At 44.3% G+C, this 19,268-nt stretch overlaps 1 protein-coding gene across 1 annotated transcript in view; it reads left to right on the top strand.

The window, feature by feature from the left end:
• UBR3 (ubiquitin protein ligase E3 component n-recognin 3 (putative)) overlaps positions 1–19,268 on the top strand; it is a 354,426-nt gene that overhangs the window by 44,374 nt on the left and 290,784 nt on the right. Inside the window, exons 7-8 of the mRNA XM_019522846.1 lie at positions 7,607–7,673; positions 11,691–11,821. Of these exons, the coding sequence (XP_019378391.1) occupies positions 7,607–7,673; positions 11,691–11,821 (198 nt within the window). The remainder of the gene's footprint in view (positions 1–7,606; positions 7,674–11,690; positions 11,822–19,268) is intronic.

Consider the following 19,268-nt stretch of genomic DNA (forward strand, 5'->3'; position numbering starts at 1 on the left):
CACACACACACACACACACACACACACACACACAGCTGTACATTTTCAGAACCCTGCCAATTAAACTTGATCTAAGCAGGCTTGATATAAATGATGATGAAAGTGGTGTCAGCAAGTTTGGGTGCTGGAGATCCCAGTGTTGTTAACATGGGGGCAGCTGAATTAGTGATAGCAACAGAGGGAATTTTTTCTTATGTCAATTCCCTACTATAGACTTGACTTTGCTTACTAAGGAGTTTGGGTAGAAGGAGGAGACAGCCTTCATTTAGAATTAGCCAGAGGAAGCAAGCGGTTTTAAAAGGAATAACTGAATAGTCATAGAACTATCAAGAAGTTTTATTTTTAATTTACTTGAAATATTATGGATGGACTTAATTTCAGTTGTGAAGTCTTTAGCAGTGTTTCAGATTTGAGCTTGATCTCAAATGACAGAAGTGTAGACAGCAGCCTTTTTCCATTTGTCCTCTGGTTCAGACGTTTGGGGCAGAGGTAGAATGAACTTTAAATGCTCTAAAACAGTCTCTTTGGCAATGGCTGTTTGTTTATGCTGAATTCTATTTGAACAGGTGTAGAAATGAAAAATCTTTTGTTTGTTTATACCTACAACAAGTTGTATCACATGTTTGCCTCTGTCATCAACACAGAAGCATCTGTTATGCTCTCAGCAGTGCTATTTATAAGATGACATTTTTCAAAGTATTGCTTGCTGTTCTTTCACCATCTTATTACTGTTTTGACATCAAGTGAAAAAGATAATTCAAGTTTATCTTAATAATATCAAAGACCATCTTGAATTAAATTAAAAATGATGCTTAAACTTCCTATTTCTTAATCTCCTGTGCGGGAAGGAAACTGAAGCTCTCTTGGTAGCTTAGGGATCAGATATGGTGTTCGTTATGGGAAGAATGGGGTGTGTGGGGTGGGGGAGACTAGACGGGGGACTAGGAAGATATCCGAGTACTGTGGAGAGGAAGCAGGTATTGTTTCCCTAGATGACGGATTGGTCCAAAGGGGAGATTGGAGAATAGTCTATAAATTTCCAGAGAGAGGAACTACTGGAATTGCAGCGATTGCAAAGTAGCCTGTCAGGTAGCACTTTGTAGATACTTAATTAATTATTTCTGTTCTTCATTATACAGATAGAAATTGCCTGAGAAAACTTTGGCAAAGTTACTCTCTTAACCAGTGGAGCTGACTTGTTTTAAACTGAAAGATTTGACCTACGTAGTCAGCTATCTGGCGTCTGAATTAAGATGTCAGTTATGTCATTGAAATGTAATCTCAAAGAGTATGAGTGGGCATACTCAAATTTAGTTCCAAGACTTGTACAGAAATGCCTATGGCAAAAAGAGTTGATAATATTAGTGGTTTAGTCAGAAACTCACAAACCAATATAAAATTTTGAGTACATTTAAAAAAAATATTTCTGAATTTCCCATTCATATTTTTAGCTGAATTGGAGTAAGCAGTAATGGGGAGTGAGAGTAAAAATAACTTCAGAGTCCTCTTAGCAATGAAAAAAGAAGGCAAGAGCCTTTTGTAAATGTGAGACCTGAAATACACATTAATTATTATAAATCCAGTTAACTTTGTCTTGGAAAAGTTGATAAATAAAGCTTTTAATGTTGCTCACTCACTATAACCCTTTACTGTTGAAATCCTTCACTAAGGAGACCAAAGCGGAACTGCTTTATCAAAAATAAGTTTGCTAGAGATCATTGGATTTTATTTATTTATTTATTTCAAATATGTGATGGTTGGGAATTATTCTTTTTGTTTTTTAAATTAAGAACATAAAAAGTGCCACGCTGCATCAGACCAGTGCTCTGTTTAGCCCAGTATCCTGTTTTTGACAGTGGCAGAAGTGAATGCTAGAGGGAGTGCATTGAATCGATCTGAAGTGATCTATCCCCTATTCATTAACCTCCCTGGCATCCACCATTGCTGGTTTAGAAATGCCAGAGGGAACATCTCTAACCCTTTTGTTCGACAACTATTAATAGATCTATCATCCATGAATTTGTCTAGTCCCTTTTTGAACCTGGCTGTGCTATCTACCCCTCCCACCTCCTGTGGCAATGAATTCCACATTTTAACTACACATTGCCTAAGAAAGTATTTTGTCATATTAGTTTTAAACAGTCTCCTACTGATTTCAGTGGGTGTCCCCTAGTTCTAGTATTTTTGGACTTGATGCATAACAGTTTCCTGTTCACTTGGTCCATACCCTTCATGATTTTATAGACCTCTATCATATCCCTCTTCAGCCTTCTTTTCAAACTGAAGAGCCCTAGCCTTTCCAGTCTCATCTGGTATGGCAACTGCCTCATACTTTTTGTTGCCCTTCTCTACCTTTTCTAATGCTACGATATCCTTTTTGAGATGCAGACACCAGAACTATGCATGCAATATTCAAGATGTGGGCACACCATAAATCTGTATAATGGCATGATCATGTTCTCTCTTTTGTTTTGTAGTCACTTCTAAATGACATTTATTGCCTTTTAGTTGCTGCTGCACATTGTGCTGATTTTTTTTTTAAAGAGAACTATCTACAGTGGCTCCAAGGTCTCTTTCTTGTATCATAACAACTAGTTAAAAAGCCAGTATTGTGCATGAGGGCTGTGTGAAATTTCGCCCAGCATTTTGTTTCAAAGCTGTTTCGATGAGTTTTGAGCTCGAAACAGCAAAATCAAAATGAAGCGAAAGCCTTCGAAATAGCTTCGAAACGAAACAAGGGAACTTGAAACATTACAAAAGTTTTGAAATGTTTTGAGTTTCGATGCCAGGCTTACTGGCTTCAGCGCCAGTCCCAGCCGGTAGCATCCGCCTCCTGTCATTTGGCAGGCAGATTGGGGACTTGCCCGCACCCCCGGGAGGTCTGCGGGAGCTATGCCAGAGTCCTCCTTGGAGTGCGGGCCCCTGATCTGCCTGCCAGATGGGCACAAACAACACTCAGCGCTGGGAAGATTAGTGCTGCCACTGGCCCCAGGCGGCAGCACCTGGCTTCTGTCAGCTAGCAGGCAGATCTCGGGCACGCACCCCTGGGAGGACTCTGGCACCAGGAGTGCCGGCAGGCCCCTATCTGCCTGCTGGCTGACAGGAGCCAGGTGCTGCCGCCTGGGGCCAGCGGGGCTGGGGCAGATCAGCTCATGTGTTGACCTGCAGCCCTGATTCTGGGGTGGGGGAAGGTCCCTGCATGAGCTGATGCCCCAGGCTCCGCACCCTTCTCGAGCTGGCTCTGTTACGGGGCCGGGGCAGATCAGCTCATGGGGGGGCCTTCCCCATACAATTCTGTGAAGTGGAAAATGGGCATAGACCTCTGTCAGCGTCCATGTTAAGTATATTTTGTGACAAAACCTATGTTTTTAAGATATTGGAGTGACCCTGGAACCCAAGCTTCTTTTTTCTGCTGGATATCTAGGGGATGGACTAGATCTTGTTTTTGAGGTGACACCTCACCCTAGCCACCTGTAGTCTCCTTCTAGACCTTCACAGCTGCAGCAGAGGCAGCTCTGTCACTCTGGGGCTATTATCCTGGGTTTGCAAAAAAGGGGGAAGGAGACCCCTCTCCATGCTCCCCCCTTCCTTGGAAGAAGAATGCTTGAAGCATCAATTGCTTTGTGATTGCGTTGGCCACAGATGATCAGTCAGTAAGGCAAACCAGAAAAAAGGTTTAATTACAGAAAAAATAAGTCACACAGGCAAAAGCAACTATAGTTTGAGAGAAAGATGGAAAAAAAAAAAGGGTTACTAAAACAATTTCTTATTGTGCTCCTGTAGCTAGAAAAAGTTACAGCAGGGGTAGGCAATGTTTTTTGGTCAGAGTGACAAAAAACACCACAATGCCTACCTTGGAAGGTGCCAGAGTACCAGCATGCCAGAAAAACAAAATGAGGGTAGGGGGTACATGGCAGGATACCCTGCTTGTGCCCCTTGCCCCACACCCAGAGCCCCTGCCTCCCTGCCCCCCAGCCTGGGCTCTGTGGCTGTCAGCAACTACGCTGGCTCTGGGTAGCTGCTGGAGCCAGGGCTGCTCTCAGATGGGCTTGCAGTGTCCCCGCTGCCTGCTGGGAGCAGCCCAGGCTCCCGGCTGGCAGTAGCTACCCAGAGCCAGGGCCAGCTGCAGCCGGGAGGCTCCAAACAGCTGTGTTGGGCTCCGGAGTCCCCGCATCAGCTCAGTACTGATATGTGCACGCGCACGTCAGAGTGGGCAGTGTGGGAGGGGCCTGAGACAGCGCAACCCCGGTCTCTCCCGCGCTCCCGGCACACAAGTGATGGTGGGACTCCAGAGCTTGGCGCAGCTGTTTGTAGACAGCCCAGGCTCTGGGCAGCTGCAGCAAGCAGCGGCAGGCTGCAAACAGCTGTGCTGGGCTCCACAGCTTCAGCATCTGCTCCATGCTGGCAGCAACTGCATGGGCACGTCGGGGCGGGCTGTGCTGCCCTGCTGTCTGTCCCGAGGTCCACGCGCAGTTGCTGCCACCATGGAGCTGATGTTGGGGCTCTGGAGTCTGGCGCAGCTGTTTGCAGCCTGCCCGCCGCTTGCTGCAGCTGCCCAGAGCCCGGACTGGCTACAAACAGCTGCACTGGGCTCTGGAGCCCCACCATCACCTGTGTGCTGTGAGCGGGGGAGAGACGGGGTTGCGCTGCCTCAGGTCTCTCCCCTGCTGGCCGCTTCGAGACGCACCGGTACGGAGCTGATGTTTGGGCTCCGGAGGCCGGCGCAGCTGTTTGAAGCCTCCTGGCTTCAGTTGGCCCCGGCCCTGGGTAGCTGCTGCCAGCTGGGAGCCCAGGCTGCTCCCAGCAGGCAGCTGGGACACGCAAGCCCTGCTGGCAGCAGCTACCCAGAGCCAGGGATGGCCGTGGTGTGCTGAGCAAAATGGCCTCACGTGCCATGCTCGGCATGTGCGCCGGGAGTTGCCAACCCCTGAGCTACAGAGTAGTCCCTTGTCACCAGTAACTTCCCTGAAGATGGCTTTTCTTAACTAGTGTCCTGCCAGCCCATAGGCATGCTCATATTGTCCTTGCTGAGTCCTAGATGGATTCTCCAAGTTTGAAGGCATCTAGGTTTTTTTTTTTAGCAGTTCAGAGGCTGGTGTCAATAAGCATCCCGCTTTCCTAAGGATTTCCCTGTCAGCCACTCCCCTACCTTGGGTACCCTCTCCTCTCCCCCCAGGCACAACTTTTATACCTTCCAAACGTCTATCTTGTTTCTGGGGAGAATGAATACTATGCAGTTGAGCTTTCCGTCTCCACCAGGTAGGAGTGACTGAAGGTATGTCACTCTCCTTTCTGGACAAAAGTCTTTTGGGCCCATTTAGTTAGCAATTGTTTCAATCTATACAAAAAACAAACGTGACCTTCTATACATGGGAACTGTTGTTTCATGAACACCCATCACTGCTACCCTTCCTGGCCCAAGATACATACCTAATGTATGTCTCTTGGGTGTGTGCTAAATACTTTACTTGATTATTTTCCAGCAACATCATGAAATCATACAAGTACATGTATATCAAATACTGTAGTACATACAAGCATAAAAATGACAAAAATGAATAGCTACAAATAGAGGCTCAGCACCGTGGGAGTAAATCTAATTTCAGAGAATATTGATGCGTACTACATGGTGAACCCCAAAGACAACTTGGTTTTGGAGTGAATCTGTCACATATTTATTAGAGCATTATTAAATGGGTAAAAACTGTGTTCCAGGTTGCTTACTCATAATGCTCTTAATCCTTAGGGTTAGGGGCACAGAGTTACCTGTCACTTATCACTGAAAGGGTGCATGGCTGTTAAATTCCAGCTTCTAACATTAAGATTTAATTCTTCCTTATTGCAACATTGAAAACTAAGAGCATTTATGCACATACACGTCTGCTCCGACGCATGGGAGATTTGGTGTGTCGGACCAGACTCAATGAATAGAGCCTGCAAAACATGCAAGCCAACGCATTCGGTGCTGTATTGCATGCATTTTTATAAACAGCGAAACGCATGTCAGCGCTAAGAAAATGGCAGCGGTGAGCTTTTGAACTAAAACACCTTTGATGTGTTTTAGCTGAGAAGCACTCCATCATTTTCTCAGTGCTGACGTGCATTTTGCCATTTTTACAAATGTATGCGCCAGGTATTTTTAAAAGTGCCTGGTGTTGCAGCGCAAGTATGTGTACAAATGCCCTAATGCCCAGCACACATTTCAGTGAAAGAAAATATTCAGTCTTCAATGTTATTCTGAAAAGCTGTACCTTATTTCCCAAACAGATTCTAACTTTTAACTTTTTTAATGGATGAAGTCACACACTGCAGAAATTCTAAGGAAGATTGAAATCCATTGATCTTGTTTTTCTAGGAGGCGGTGCAGTTTTTTTCTTAAAATATGGGGCTTGGACACTAAAATCTACTATCCCAATCCTACTGTGTGTACACATATTCACATTGTCACAGTTTCTTAGTTAATTGAACCTCTTGACTTCCGATGCTGCTGCTTCCTGAGAGCAGCATCAGGGCATGCGCTCAGGGCTAGTTTCAGGGCCTGTCATTCTGGCATGAGTGACCTTTCTCCCTCAGTTAGTGCATACTAACTAGTTTTATCCTTTGAACCAAGCAATACCAGAATATTCTCTTTCGCTTTGGGGGCAGAACTTAAAAAAGATGGATACTTGTATTATTTCAGCACTGGGCATTTTCATTAAATACCTCCCATTGAGATTAGTTCCTGTGGGAAACATTTCTTATCCATTTAACCAAGGATATAGTCACTAGCAAACTGAGATAGATGAAATATTGGTACAGTAATCTTTTGATAGTTCATGTACCTGTGGAATCTCTCTCATGTCTATCTATAATGGTCTTTGCATATTCCATAATTCCATTTTGATGAATCTGTTGTACATGTCACTTCCTCTGCTTGTGCCCCATCTTGACTCTTCATAAAACTTTGGTAATGAAGTTCTTAACTGAAATTGGATTCATAGGACTTGGGTTTTTCATTTAAAAGTACTTTGAGAGCTTCAGATAACAAGCACTTGTATAAATATGAATTACCAGTATACTATTGGACTCCTCTAATTGAAATTAACTATTTAGAGCTGCTGAGAATGAATACATTACTTGATTGTAAAATGGTTGGACAACTTCTAGTTTGTGTTTCCCTCTGATTCTTAGTCATTATGGTGTTGGAAAAGACAGAAAAGGCTGAAAAATTCTTATAGATATTGAATAAATCCACCTTAGTTATATGTACAGCATCTAGGTATTTTATGTAGGTTTAACTATTTCCTAGACATTTAATTTCAATAAGAAAGTCAAGTACCCAGCACAATTAAATAGCTAAAAATGTCTCATCTCACAAACAACAATGTTGCTCTTTGGCTGGAGGTTAGAATACTTTTTTTTTTTTAATTGTATTTTTCTAATAAGTTGTATTGAGTCCAAGATTCTACAAGTAGACCAAATTTTGTCCTCTTCCTGCATATATTCAGGGGCCTTTTGTTTTATAGCCTTATAAGTAAACTAGAAGCAACTTAGAGAGCATAAAGTCTCTCTGCAGTTCCAACTATATATGTAGTTATCAATTTTTAAACTCTTCCCCCTACCTCAGGAGGACCAGGATGGTAGCCAAGGTGTGGGCAAGCGCAAGAGAGTGAAACTAAGCAGCACCACCAAAGGTATTTATAAAGTAATGATCTCAGTTTATCATTCTTGCTTTGTATTTATTTTAAAGTATCTAAGAATATTAATTCACTTTTCAAGCACTGGGGGCGCTGCATGTGACACAGACATCGAATATAAGGGAATGAGTACTGACTTGGAAGAACAGCAAGTGAATGAGTTTTTAACAGCAGCTCATGATGGAGCTAGTGCCACCAACTCAGTATTTAGGGCTTATGGATTATGTTTTGACCTTCCTTTTGCTAGGGAGCTTGTAACTAAATATTCCATTGTCACTGTGTAGGTGACACATTTTAAAAATAGAAAACATTTAAAAACAAAACTGAAGTCTTGTTTGTTCCTGACAGCTTCTTCCTTCAAATGAGTGTGCAGTGTGAATGATGTTTGGGTCAGATAAGAGTGGTTCCCCTCTGATCTTTTTTGGTCTTACCTAAATGGTTACTCTACTGACATTTTAATTAAGAAAAGAGAGATCTGTAGAAGCAGGAACTCAAATGAATTCTCCTTTGAAACTCCTTACAATAGGCTTAAATTATTCGCCTCTGTGGAGTGAATCTTGCAATCCTTAGACTTAAGCAACTTTCTCCTTGAGGTCAGTGAAAGTGCTTCAGGACTTTCTCATGTCTTTGGAGGTGGGAGGGCATCTATTTCTTACACATTTCATTGAGAAGTCATTTATGTTGAAAAGGTACTACTGACAATGGTTAATGACCGCCATAGGGTCTGATATTCTAAGTAGCCAAATAACTGCCTTTCTTTAAAATTAGTGTGGCATGATGCTTATGATTATGGGAGAGTGGAAAGCTAGTGTGAAAGAGACCAGCTGTCAGTAGTCAGCGGGGTTCAAGAACAGAACACTTGTTGGAAAGCTGAAAGAAAGGCAGGAACAAGGTTCTGGAAAGAGTTGAAAGTGAGGATTTAGATTTTGAATTTGAGATGCAAAGCTACATCTCTGAAGGACTACGATGGTTGTAGGAGAGGAAGATTGATTCTTTTGAGAATTTCAGACAGTCTGGAGAGCCAAGAGACTGGGAAGGCAGAGCAAAGGGATCTGGAGTTTTAGCAGTGGTACAGTAAGGATAGAAATGCTGGAGAAAAATAAATGATAGTTTTCAAGGGCTTGGAGGTATATATATACACATTCACAAATGTAGGAAGAGACAGATAAAGTCATTGAGGATGACTTAAAAGTTGCTCTCCCGAGACAGAAGACAGTGGATTTGCCAGTGGTGATGTGGAAGCAGCACAATTTTAGAAAACAAGAGAGTGAGGATGGAGTTTTCGAGGAAAGAGAAAGTAAATTTTACTTATTTTAATTTGAGAAAATTGATGGACATCTGCAAAAAAATAAAAATAAAAAAAAGTAAGACAACTGACCCTAGAATGATAGCACCTTCCTTAATACCAGTGAATTGGTACAGGGCAGTAGGGAACTTTGGTCCAGAAGTTGCCAGATCTCTAAATGGACATCACTAGAGGCAGAGGCATTTCAGCAAAATGATTCTTTAATTAAACCTTTCATTTCCACCCAGGATTGTAGTCTTCCCCCTCTGAGGCATCCCAACATGGACTGTGCTGATGATGTTGATAGCTCCTAATATCAGCCCCAGAGGAGGGAGTCTGCCAATGGGGGGAAGGTAAGTCTCTGTTTTTATTAAATATTAAATAGTTTTCTGAAGTTTTCAGTATTCGTATTTTATGTCCTATATGGTATAAAATAAGAGTATTAAAAGAAAATTTTAGAAAACTGAGTATTAAATAAAAACAGATTTACCTTTTCCATAAAAGCAGACTCCCTACTTTCAGCATAGATCTGGGTATTGTCTTCATGCCAGGCTATGTATTGGTGATACCTTGGAGTGCTAAGATTGTCTTAGAAAAAAGCAGCAGCTGTTTAAAATATTATTATAATGATGGGGAAGATTGAAAGGTCTATTTTAAATGGACTTTTTTGCTGAAGTGTCACCCATATGGACATAGATTTGGGTACTAAGCAGCAGGCTGTAATTTTTTCCCATGTTTGCTGTTTATAAAACATTTGTCCATCTAAAAGATCTAATTTCTAAGACAGTTTCAACTCTGCAGGCACTTTTTTGTTTGTCAAAAGAAATTTAACAACATATGACACTTTTCACAAGAGTAGGAGTGCTAGCCTTGATGTCCTGGACAAATTCCAAGTTGGGTAAGAGCACTCTGCCTACTTAAATTCTCCTGCAGGTATAATTGGATATGGTGTTCTTTTCTCCCTGTCCTAAAGCTGTTGGATAGAATTGTTACGTGCTGTTAAACTGTCATGTTCCATGTCAGAGGAAGCTGCATTTCAGCAGTAGATGAAGAATGTGCACCAACAGCATACATTCTTTGTTGCCTACACATTGGGACATTTGGAATGTGCGTAAAACCATGATGTCTATTCTGTGGATGGAGGATCAAGTTGGCACCTTTCATGAGCAGTCAATTCATACATACAACTTTTAAAAAGGGAGAAAGAAGAGAACATAAATGATTTTAGCATGTCTGATGTAGTAAGTGACTTGTAATTTTTTTTTTGTGGAATACTTTTAATATAGAAATATTGAGGATTGAGAGAGGTAAAAAAATCCTTGATCTCAACACTTCTAGAATATGCAATAAAATATCTTTTTTCTTTCTTTGGATTGATAGAGATGCTCATCTTCAAATTGACTCTTGCTTTAAAGTGTTCATATTTTAACAATTCTGAAAATATCTAGTACAACAGGCTAGATTCAGGTAGTGACCTATCACAGTGGAATCCTGGCCTCGGTAATTCTAGACTTAGCTGGAGCTGGAGCACTGTGATGTAAAATGCATCTGCTTTACTGGTTTACTAATGGGCCTAAAGCCATTCAGTGCAGCCCTCAATTTTTGTAGTGGCTGGCCTTATAGGGGATGGTGCTATGCCAAAAGGTGAACTGATTCAGCATTCCTGGACAGCCTGTTTGAATGGGGGTGACCTTCTACTGGAATTTTAATTCTGCTCTGACTGGGATAAATCCCAAGGAGGAATGGGAAAAGGGTAGTACTGAAGCCCTCTCCCTGCCCAGTTAATTCCTACAGGTTCAAGGCAGCAGTTTATTTGCCTAAATTCCTCTATATATGAAGAGTAAACATGGCCTGTTTATCGGGACTGCTAAGTACCCTAGCTTTGAAGAAGACTAAACATAATATATGGTCTAATAGAATGGGGTGGGAAAGTAAAATTAATGTGTATTCTGGTCCCTGTTCTACCATTACCTTATTGGGTTAATTCTGGGGAACTTGGTTTATTCTTTAGTTTTACCATTTATAGGGCTGAAGTAATTCCTACCACCTCACAGGATTGCTCTTAAAATTATTTAGCATATAAATTGCTTTGAAGATATAAATTGTGACATGGAGTATTTTTATTTAAAAAGCTTCGAAGCTGGTAAATATATCATATAAATTATTAATTTATGGAATCTAGTATAAATGGTAATGTCCAGTGTATAGGAGGTCAGATTTTGCCACACCTATGTTCAACATGCAATCAGTAGCCTCACTGAATTCAAAGGCAAAATTCTCAGTTTCATTTGAAACTAGTGGAGCTGTGATAGTTAACTACACTTGCTCTGAGCCACAAGGCTGAGTACTACATGAAGATCTGGTTCAATGCATGTATTTTTTGAGTAAGTCATTATTTAGGTTAAGCCTGGAAAATTGGATCCTATGCAAGAGCCTGATTTTTTTGCAGCTGAAAGCTGTCTGATGACTTTGGGATTATGTACATAAACTATTATAGGCTTGGGAACTAAACAGTACTGACCATATTTATTTTTTCCCCAGGAGTTTATAAATACTATTATCAATATCTGCAGGATATAGCATTAAGGTATTTCTGATTCTTAGATTTTTCTAATCAAATAGGTTACAGAGGATAGGAGCATCACGTTTTTTAATATTCCAGTGAAACCTAAAATCATTCTGACATTTTTACTCCCTCCCCCATCCCCTTTCTCCACATTTTTGTGTAGATCAGTCCATTATGGATGTTTTGAAGCATAAATGTTTTCTAGAGGAATTACTATTTTGGACGATAAAATATGAATTTCCACAGAAGATGGTAACCTTCTTACTCAACATGCTACCAGATCAAGATTATAAGGTATTTTTGCTCCTTTTCTCTACCAACAGCTTTCCTCTTTTTCATATTTCATATGTATTGTACCTTGTGTCAGACCATATGTGATTAATATATAACTTGTTTTCATATAAAGGCCTGTATTTTTAATTGAGTAATTGTACAACTGGGGTGTGCTAACAAATACATGAAGCAAAATGCAGATAAAATGGATCAGACATAATCAAAGACCAGGCTGTGCATTTTTTTTTTTTTTTATCTCCTGTCTTGACTCTCAAACTTCATTCAAATCAGGGGTGGCCAGCCTGCAGTATGCCTGCCACAAGTAGCCCAGGCAACCTGTATGGCAGGGGCAGGAAGATACAGCTGGCAAGCCGGATCTGGCCCACCAGGCAATTCTGTATGGCCCTCAGGGTTCCTCTGCAAGCTGGCACCTCCATGCAGGTGGTGGGGCTCTGGTTGCTAAGCATTCAAACTCCCCACCAACCTGCCCCAGCCTGACCTGACCCACCCCAGCCCCAAGCCCGGGGGTGCTACACACAAGACACCTCTGCCTGGCAGAGCTTGTGCCTGGCCACCCCAAGGCTGTTCCCAGCCTCCCTGCCTGTGAGCTTGGGAATGCAGGTGAGGCCCCAGTGGGTCGGGGCCAGGGACCCCTGTTGTGGGAAAGGGAGTGGGAGCATGGGGAGCTGCACACTGTGGGGTCGGGCTGGGCTGGCCTCACATGCTGCCACTATGTGCGGCTGCGGACTTGGACAGAAGCTGTGCCCTATGGGGCTGGGTGGGGCTGGCTGCACACCCTGCCATCAGCTGTGGCCAGGGACTTGGGTGGCTCCCAAAAGGAGTACTCCAGGGCAGGGGGAGGGACTTCTGGTGGCAAAGGTCAGGGCGTCAGGGCCAGGACTTCATGTTCCAACATGGTGATCAGGGAGCAGGGCACCAGTCAAGGTCACAGAGCTACCTTGACTGCTCACCAAAAGTCATTAAGCGGCCCTCCAGCTGAAATAATTGACCACTCCTGCTTTATGGCATGAAGCAGACTGGGGAGGGAACAAGCAGCACAGCAGCAGATGGGGCAGGAAGCAGAAAGCAGAACAGCAGATCAGATGGGGAGCATAAGGTGGGAGCAGATAGCAGAGCAGTAGATCAGGCAGGGGAAATAAAGCAGCAAGCAGAAAGCAAAACAACAGATTGAACAGGGAGCATAGGGCAAGAAGTAAGAAGTAGAGCAGATCTCATGGAGCATAGAGAAGAAAGCAGTAAGCAGAGCAACAGATCTGGTGGAGGAATGGAATTGGCGTGGCATTGGAAAGCATGGGGCTAATTTGCAGCTTGCCTGCCTCAGAGTTTGGCCCAACTGCTTTAGAGGCGGTCTGCAGTAGTAGTTGACTTTGCAAACTGGATTGCATTGATTTCTTAATAAAGATCTTCATCCACATAATGCAGTTCTTCTGTGATTGACTGACTTGATGATGATGGCTTTACTTGTGTTGGAAACAGCAGTAATCTCCCCTTGCAGGATGTTAAGTTATAGAAATGTTGCATTGGTTGTGTCTAATCTCCAGGCTATTTTGGTAGGCCTCCAGCTGCCATCCTACATTGTTTTATACCCTTCTCTGACTTGATGGACTATTTACCTATATGCCTTCTTCTGTTCTTAGAACATGGCGACAGGATGTCACCTTCCTGTTCATGTGTTAGTATGTAGCCAGGTTCAGTCCATTTGTGTTTGTGTTCTCCAGGAGTCAGTGCACCTACACACAGTACTTTCTTCTAGCTTTTTTCCACACTCTCCTGTTGTGCTTCCAGTTGAAGCTGTATTTAGGTTCTGAATCTCCTTGTTTAGTGAGAACCAAGGGTACAGAAAGTCTTAAAGTCAGGGCTATAAACATATGAATCTTTTTGAGGGAGTTGTTAAGAGTATGATTTAATGGGAACACAACTAAGCTGCATGATGTGCTGAATTATAACAAGTAACACAAAGACAATTTGTAAAAAAGAAAAAGACAAAAGGAAAGAAAAAATAGCAGGAAAAAACCTCTGATAGTGTCTGAGACACCTTTCTATACTCTGAGCTGGACTGGATTTCAGCACCAAACGGAGTCCCACACTTCATCACAGACGTGGCTGATGGACAAGAGGATGCTGAGGACTGTATGACTAAAGCTTCTTGCATGAAGTTGTGTTTCATAGCAGGAACTCTCATATATGACATGGAATCCTGTCTGAGATCTTATAGAGCTGGGCCTGGAGACCAAGTATCATTACCATTCAGCTTTTTATTTCTGAAAACACTCAAGCTGCCAACAACACTGCAGAGGAAACAGCAAGCATCATTGTGTTTGCCCTCACTGAAGTTAGCAGTATTGCAGGCTGTGAGATATAACTGACATTTATTTTTTCCTTAGAGCTTTATACTACCATTTTGGGTTATGCTCTTCTCTGGGTGGGGAGGGGAAGGGGGAAGTAACTAGCTTTTGCAAAAAGCTGTTTGATAATGAAGGATTGGCTTGCAAATCTGCAGTTGTCTGTCATCCCTGTCAAATACAAATATACCAAATACTTCAGTATAAGTCTCTTTATTTCCAACTACCAGTATTTTGGAGCAGAACACTGTTTCATCCAGAATACCTAAAATAGTTGGGTGAATGAGCAGGTATGGTAAAATATAGCTCTGAAGGGTAGGTTTCTATACTGCTTTATCAGTTACTTCTAGTCTTGGAGTTGTTTTTTCAAAACCACCCCTCAATTTTATTGGCGCCTTGGCACATATTACATTTTAGATACAATTAAGTGGTTAATTGCACCATAAAAATCTGGCCACAAATTAAAGCCAAGTTATGGTATGATAATATAGCAAATGAGCCACATACAATGTGTCACATCTTTGTGGCTTGTTTGTATCATAACTTAAATGGAATGTTTGGCATGTAGGGACTGACCATGATGGATTTTGACACTCAGCTGAGCATAGAGATCTGGCATGGGGCAGCCACAGCTATCCTCTGCCTGATCAGTGGGATTGGTCTAGGGGGTGGCATCGGGTCCTGGACCTGGTACTTCTATCTGATCTCTAGAGGCAGATTGGTAGCGGGGATGCCATGAGCACTGCATCTGGTAGTGTCTCTCTGATCTCAGGCTCCTTAAGTTTTCGGGGTCCCGTAGGAGCAGCAGGGAGCTCTGCTCCACAGCTGCGGGTGCTGCTTCATGGTGTGGGGCACGGGGAGCTGAGAGCTCTCAACTCCACAGTTGCCTGTGCCCTGCACTTTGGATCTCTTCTCACAGGGAGCTTTAAAGAATGCTTCCTTACTGGGACTTTAAACCCTGCACCCAGGCTGCCTGGCACAGGGGTGCGGTTCAAAGTTCCCGGTGGAAGCCCATTATCCTGTCTTTGTTCCCTGCTCCTGTCAGGAGCCTCTGATCTGATCGCTTCACTTGGCAGCCTGGCCAGAGCTGCCAGCCACAGGGTTTTGATAATCAGTTGGTTGTAGATTTGGCCCGGACAGCCCCAGTCTCATACTGAGACTATCCCAGCCAGGACCAAGAATCAACTGATTGTCAGCTCCTGTATATTATTCAGCTTCAGCCCCCAGACTACAGTCTGGGACTTGAATCTGCTCTGGTGTGGTCCAGGGCTGGCCCCAACAGTCAGTTGATTGTCAGCCTGGGGCCCAGATTGTACCAGAGCTAGTTCAAGTACGATCCTAGGCTCCCCCTGCACTGGCAAGTAGTAAGGCACAATTGGGATCTGATCCCAACAGTCGTGACTTCTGCCTTGCACATGCTTCCTTCCACTGTGACATTAAATGAATATGCGTCAGGGGCCTGGGTATTATAAACTTAGGATAAGGAGGAGACCTCTTTTGAGATGTCCTTGAAAATAATTATTGACTAGTATTCATATATTATTCAGCTTGATTCTAGATACAAGAGACAGTTCTTGTGGCAGGAGCTTGAGAAAGATAGTGTTAATCCAATATATATGTAGATTTTTTTCAGTGATAAAAATCTAGTTTTTTTTTCATAGCAAATCCCTGCTGTCAATTTAACTCCTGCCTTTCCTCATGCTCCATACTGAGGGTCTGAAGGGCAGTTTGTATTTGCTCCTCAGTTCCTCTCAAACTCCTTGGCTTGAGACAGCTTCTGCAGTCTGTTTCTAACTATGCTCTTGGACCATAGCCATGTTTGGAGCCAGTCTGTTCTATCCTTTTTTTCCAACTACTTTTAGTTTTCTTTTTCTTATTTTTCTTGTTTTTTTTCCTTTGTTCCAATCTGTCAGTCTGCACTACGTGAAGTGCCATTTTTCTTCCCTTTTTTAGCACTGGCTTAGCTTCCCTCAGGTTGCCTGGTTTTAAGATATGGCTTTGGATGGAACCATACCCTCAGTGGATGTGTATGTCCCAAGGACATATGCTGGTTTCAGGGCTTTCTCTTCCTGGGTTTTGGAGCATAGACTCTGTTTATCTTGTGGGTGAATCTTTATAATAAGCCTCAGACCACAGAGTACAGGTCTTCAGTTGGACACTAATTCTCCAGGAAGAATTGTTTTAGGAGAAGGCTATCCTTGTCATTCATTCCAAAGTGGTCCTGGTGAGTGCAGGCTTTGTGACAGTTTTAGGAGGAAGACGTGCGTCTTGGGGCAAAGTTACTCGTTGCCCTCCTGCTGTAAGCCTTTGATGGCACTGTGTGGATCTTGACAAGGCTCTGAGTTCCCTGGACCTAATTACCAGTTTGGAAAATTGTTTCTTTTCTGACTGGAAAAGCATAAGGACAATTGCCTGAATGACTCCTATGATTAATAGGTGCTGGTTGCGAAGTATAGAGCAAATGCATTGATTCTTTGCACTGAGAGCTTCAGCACTGGTGCCTGTTGCTGCACTGAGACACAGAACATGGACAGCTGTTCATTTCTAGCAGTGGGAGAGGGAGTCTACAGGCTTTTAGCTGCTCTCCATGCCTAACCAGACTGGGGTGATCTTGATTTGGGATAGCTGTAGGGAGTGCAGTGGTAGAGAAAGATTCCCTGTGCCTTCCCTGGACTGGGGCCTGGGGAATGGGCAGGTGTGGCCTCTTCCACTGATGGAATGTGCTCCTTCTCCTCTGTTGGTAGGGCTCCATATCTGTTTTCCAGCCAAACCACTGCAGGTGAGGGTGAAGACTTGTGCTTGCTGCCAGACGTCATAAGCTTCCAGCTTCTACCTTCGCTGGGAGTCCATATCCACTTTCTTTTCCAGCACTGCCTCTGGTAGTCCTTCTGCAGTCCTAGAGGTCTCTTTTAGCATTGAATTAATGAACTCCTCATGGCTGCAGATGCTTTGGAGCCTTGACATCTCTTGTAGCTCTCTTGTGTGGTCCCTGATGAACCATCAGGAGGCACAGCTCACATCACAGGCACTCTTCAACTTGACTGTCACTGGGAGGAATCTGCAAACCATAGTCCCCACAGCACCAAACCAGGACCTGAGTAGCAACCTTGCAAGGCTCTGGCAGTGCAACATCCTGGAGCCATCTCTCTGGGTCTCTTAAATCAGTAGCCTACGTCTCTCCTGTCCCTGTCTTCCCTCGCAAGCATTAGTGTAAGCTGGCCTGTTCACTGCTCCTTGGTCCCGAAAGTTTCCCTTTTCCCTGGTAACCTGCTTCCTCTCACCAAGCTTACAGTGAAAGAATATGAGAGGGAAAGCTTCTGGGCACACTCCCTAGTGAACTCCCCACTCATTCTGGCTTCTAGTTAAACAAGGGACATAAGTATTGATCTAACTGCTGGGTTTTAGATACTTTTGCTAAATATATAGATTAGCTCCTCTTAATTAAAGAAAGGACTCAAGTTAAAGGCTTCCCTTCAAAGAAGAGAGTGGCAGACTGATCTACGAACTGCTTACAAACTGCCCTGTATGCTGTTCCTGTTTGCATGATCCCTGGTTGCTCAGGGAATCTCCTTTTATACCTCTCTGTGCCTAGGCGTGCTTTGCTCCCTTGTTAGGGAGGGAACACAGATACAGGCAGCAACCACTCATCTTTTAGCACAGGGATGTGCCATGATTTTGGGCAGAGGGCCGCTTACTGAGTTTTGGCAAGCCATCGGGGGCTGCATGACAGGCAGCCAGGGGCAGATAAATATTAATTTTCTTAATTTTTTAGGGGCCCCACGGGCCAGATAGAATGGCCTGTGGGCTGCATTTTGCCCACCCCTGTTCAAGTAGCACTCCCAGCTGCTCAGAACACATGCCCAAACACACACACACTCACCAAGCCAAACAGACAGCCTTGGCTTGCTTACCTTCCAGGACTAGGATCTACTGCCTAGTGTCTGGTGCCTGTCTCCTCTTTCTCTTCCGCTCAGCAGACTGCTTGCAAACTGCCCTGTTTGTTGTTCCTGTTTGCTCAAAAGATATGGGCCCCCATGTCCCTGGAACAAAAGGGCTTCCTAGAAACAGCCTCCAGACTGGAGGAAATTCTTCTTTACCTGATGAGCAGGGATCTGGGTTTTCTGCTTCCCATGGAAAAACAGAGAAAACAATAGATTTCCTGGTTTAATTGGAGAAAACATGGATTTTTCCCTTTTAGCAGGGAAACCTGTGGATATGCCCCTTTTACAAAGAGCTCTGCAGGCTGGCTGAGTTCCAGCCTGCAAGAGCTGTTTGCAAAAGGGGTGGGAAACTCCCAGCCCTGCCTGGAGGGGAAGGGAGAGAGGGAAAGAGCAGGACCTGACACTCTGATTTAACGGAGGCTGCCTTGGGATCACTCTGCGTTCTTGGAGGTAAGTGGAGCAGGGCTGGGGGGGAAGCTGGCTGGGAGCTGTGGGAGTGGGGATGTGTTGGGGGAAGATATGGAGTGCCTGCCAGCTGGCGGGCACTCATGGTGGGAATTTGCCCAACAACTTTCCCTCCCTCAACACAGGCAGGCAGGGATGGGGGGGAAGGGAACAGAGTGTGCCCTGGGGCACCAACCCCCCAGCTCAGCTCACTCTGTGCCTGCTCCCAGGAGCAGGGCTGGGGGGGGCAAGGGCAGTGGTGTTCCTTTGTGAGCTGCACGTGCCCGCCTGGCTAGGAGGAGGGGCAGCTGACATGCAGTGGCTACCGCCACCACTGCACTGTGTGCCATTTGCCCACGGCTGGTGGAGGGAAAACCGCATCGTACATGGTGCGGTGACAGCTGCTGCATGTCAGCCTCCCCCAGCAAGATGGGTGTGTGCAGCCTGCAGAGGGACACCACTGCCCTCGCCCCCTTGGCCCTGCTCTGGGCAAGCAGCATGGGATGTGGCAGTGGCAGTGCAGTGGTGCTGGTAGCCACTGTGTGCATGCAGAGGTACAGTGGAGGCAATCACCATGGAGGCTTCTCCCCCGCATGCTTGATCTGCCTTCCCAATCCCTTCCTTCCCCTACATCTCCCCACACACCTACCTGCTGGGGTGTGTCTGTGCCCGTGCCTGCATGTGTGGGGCTGGGGGACTGTGTGTGGGGGGGTAAGGGGC

The sequence above is a fragment of the Gavialis gangeticus genome, unplaced genomic scaffold, assembly GCF_001723915.1.
Source record: "Gavialis gangeticus isolate Ggan-Ray unplaced genomic scaffold, GavGan_comp1, whole genome shotgun sequence".
NCBI lineage: Eukaryota > Metazoa > Chordata > Crocodylia > Gavialidae > Gavialis > Gavialis gangeticus.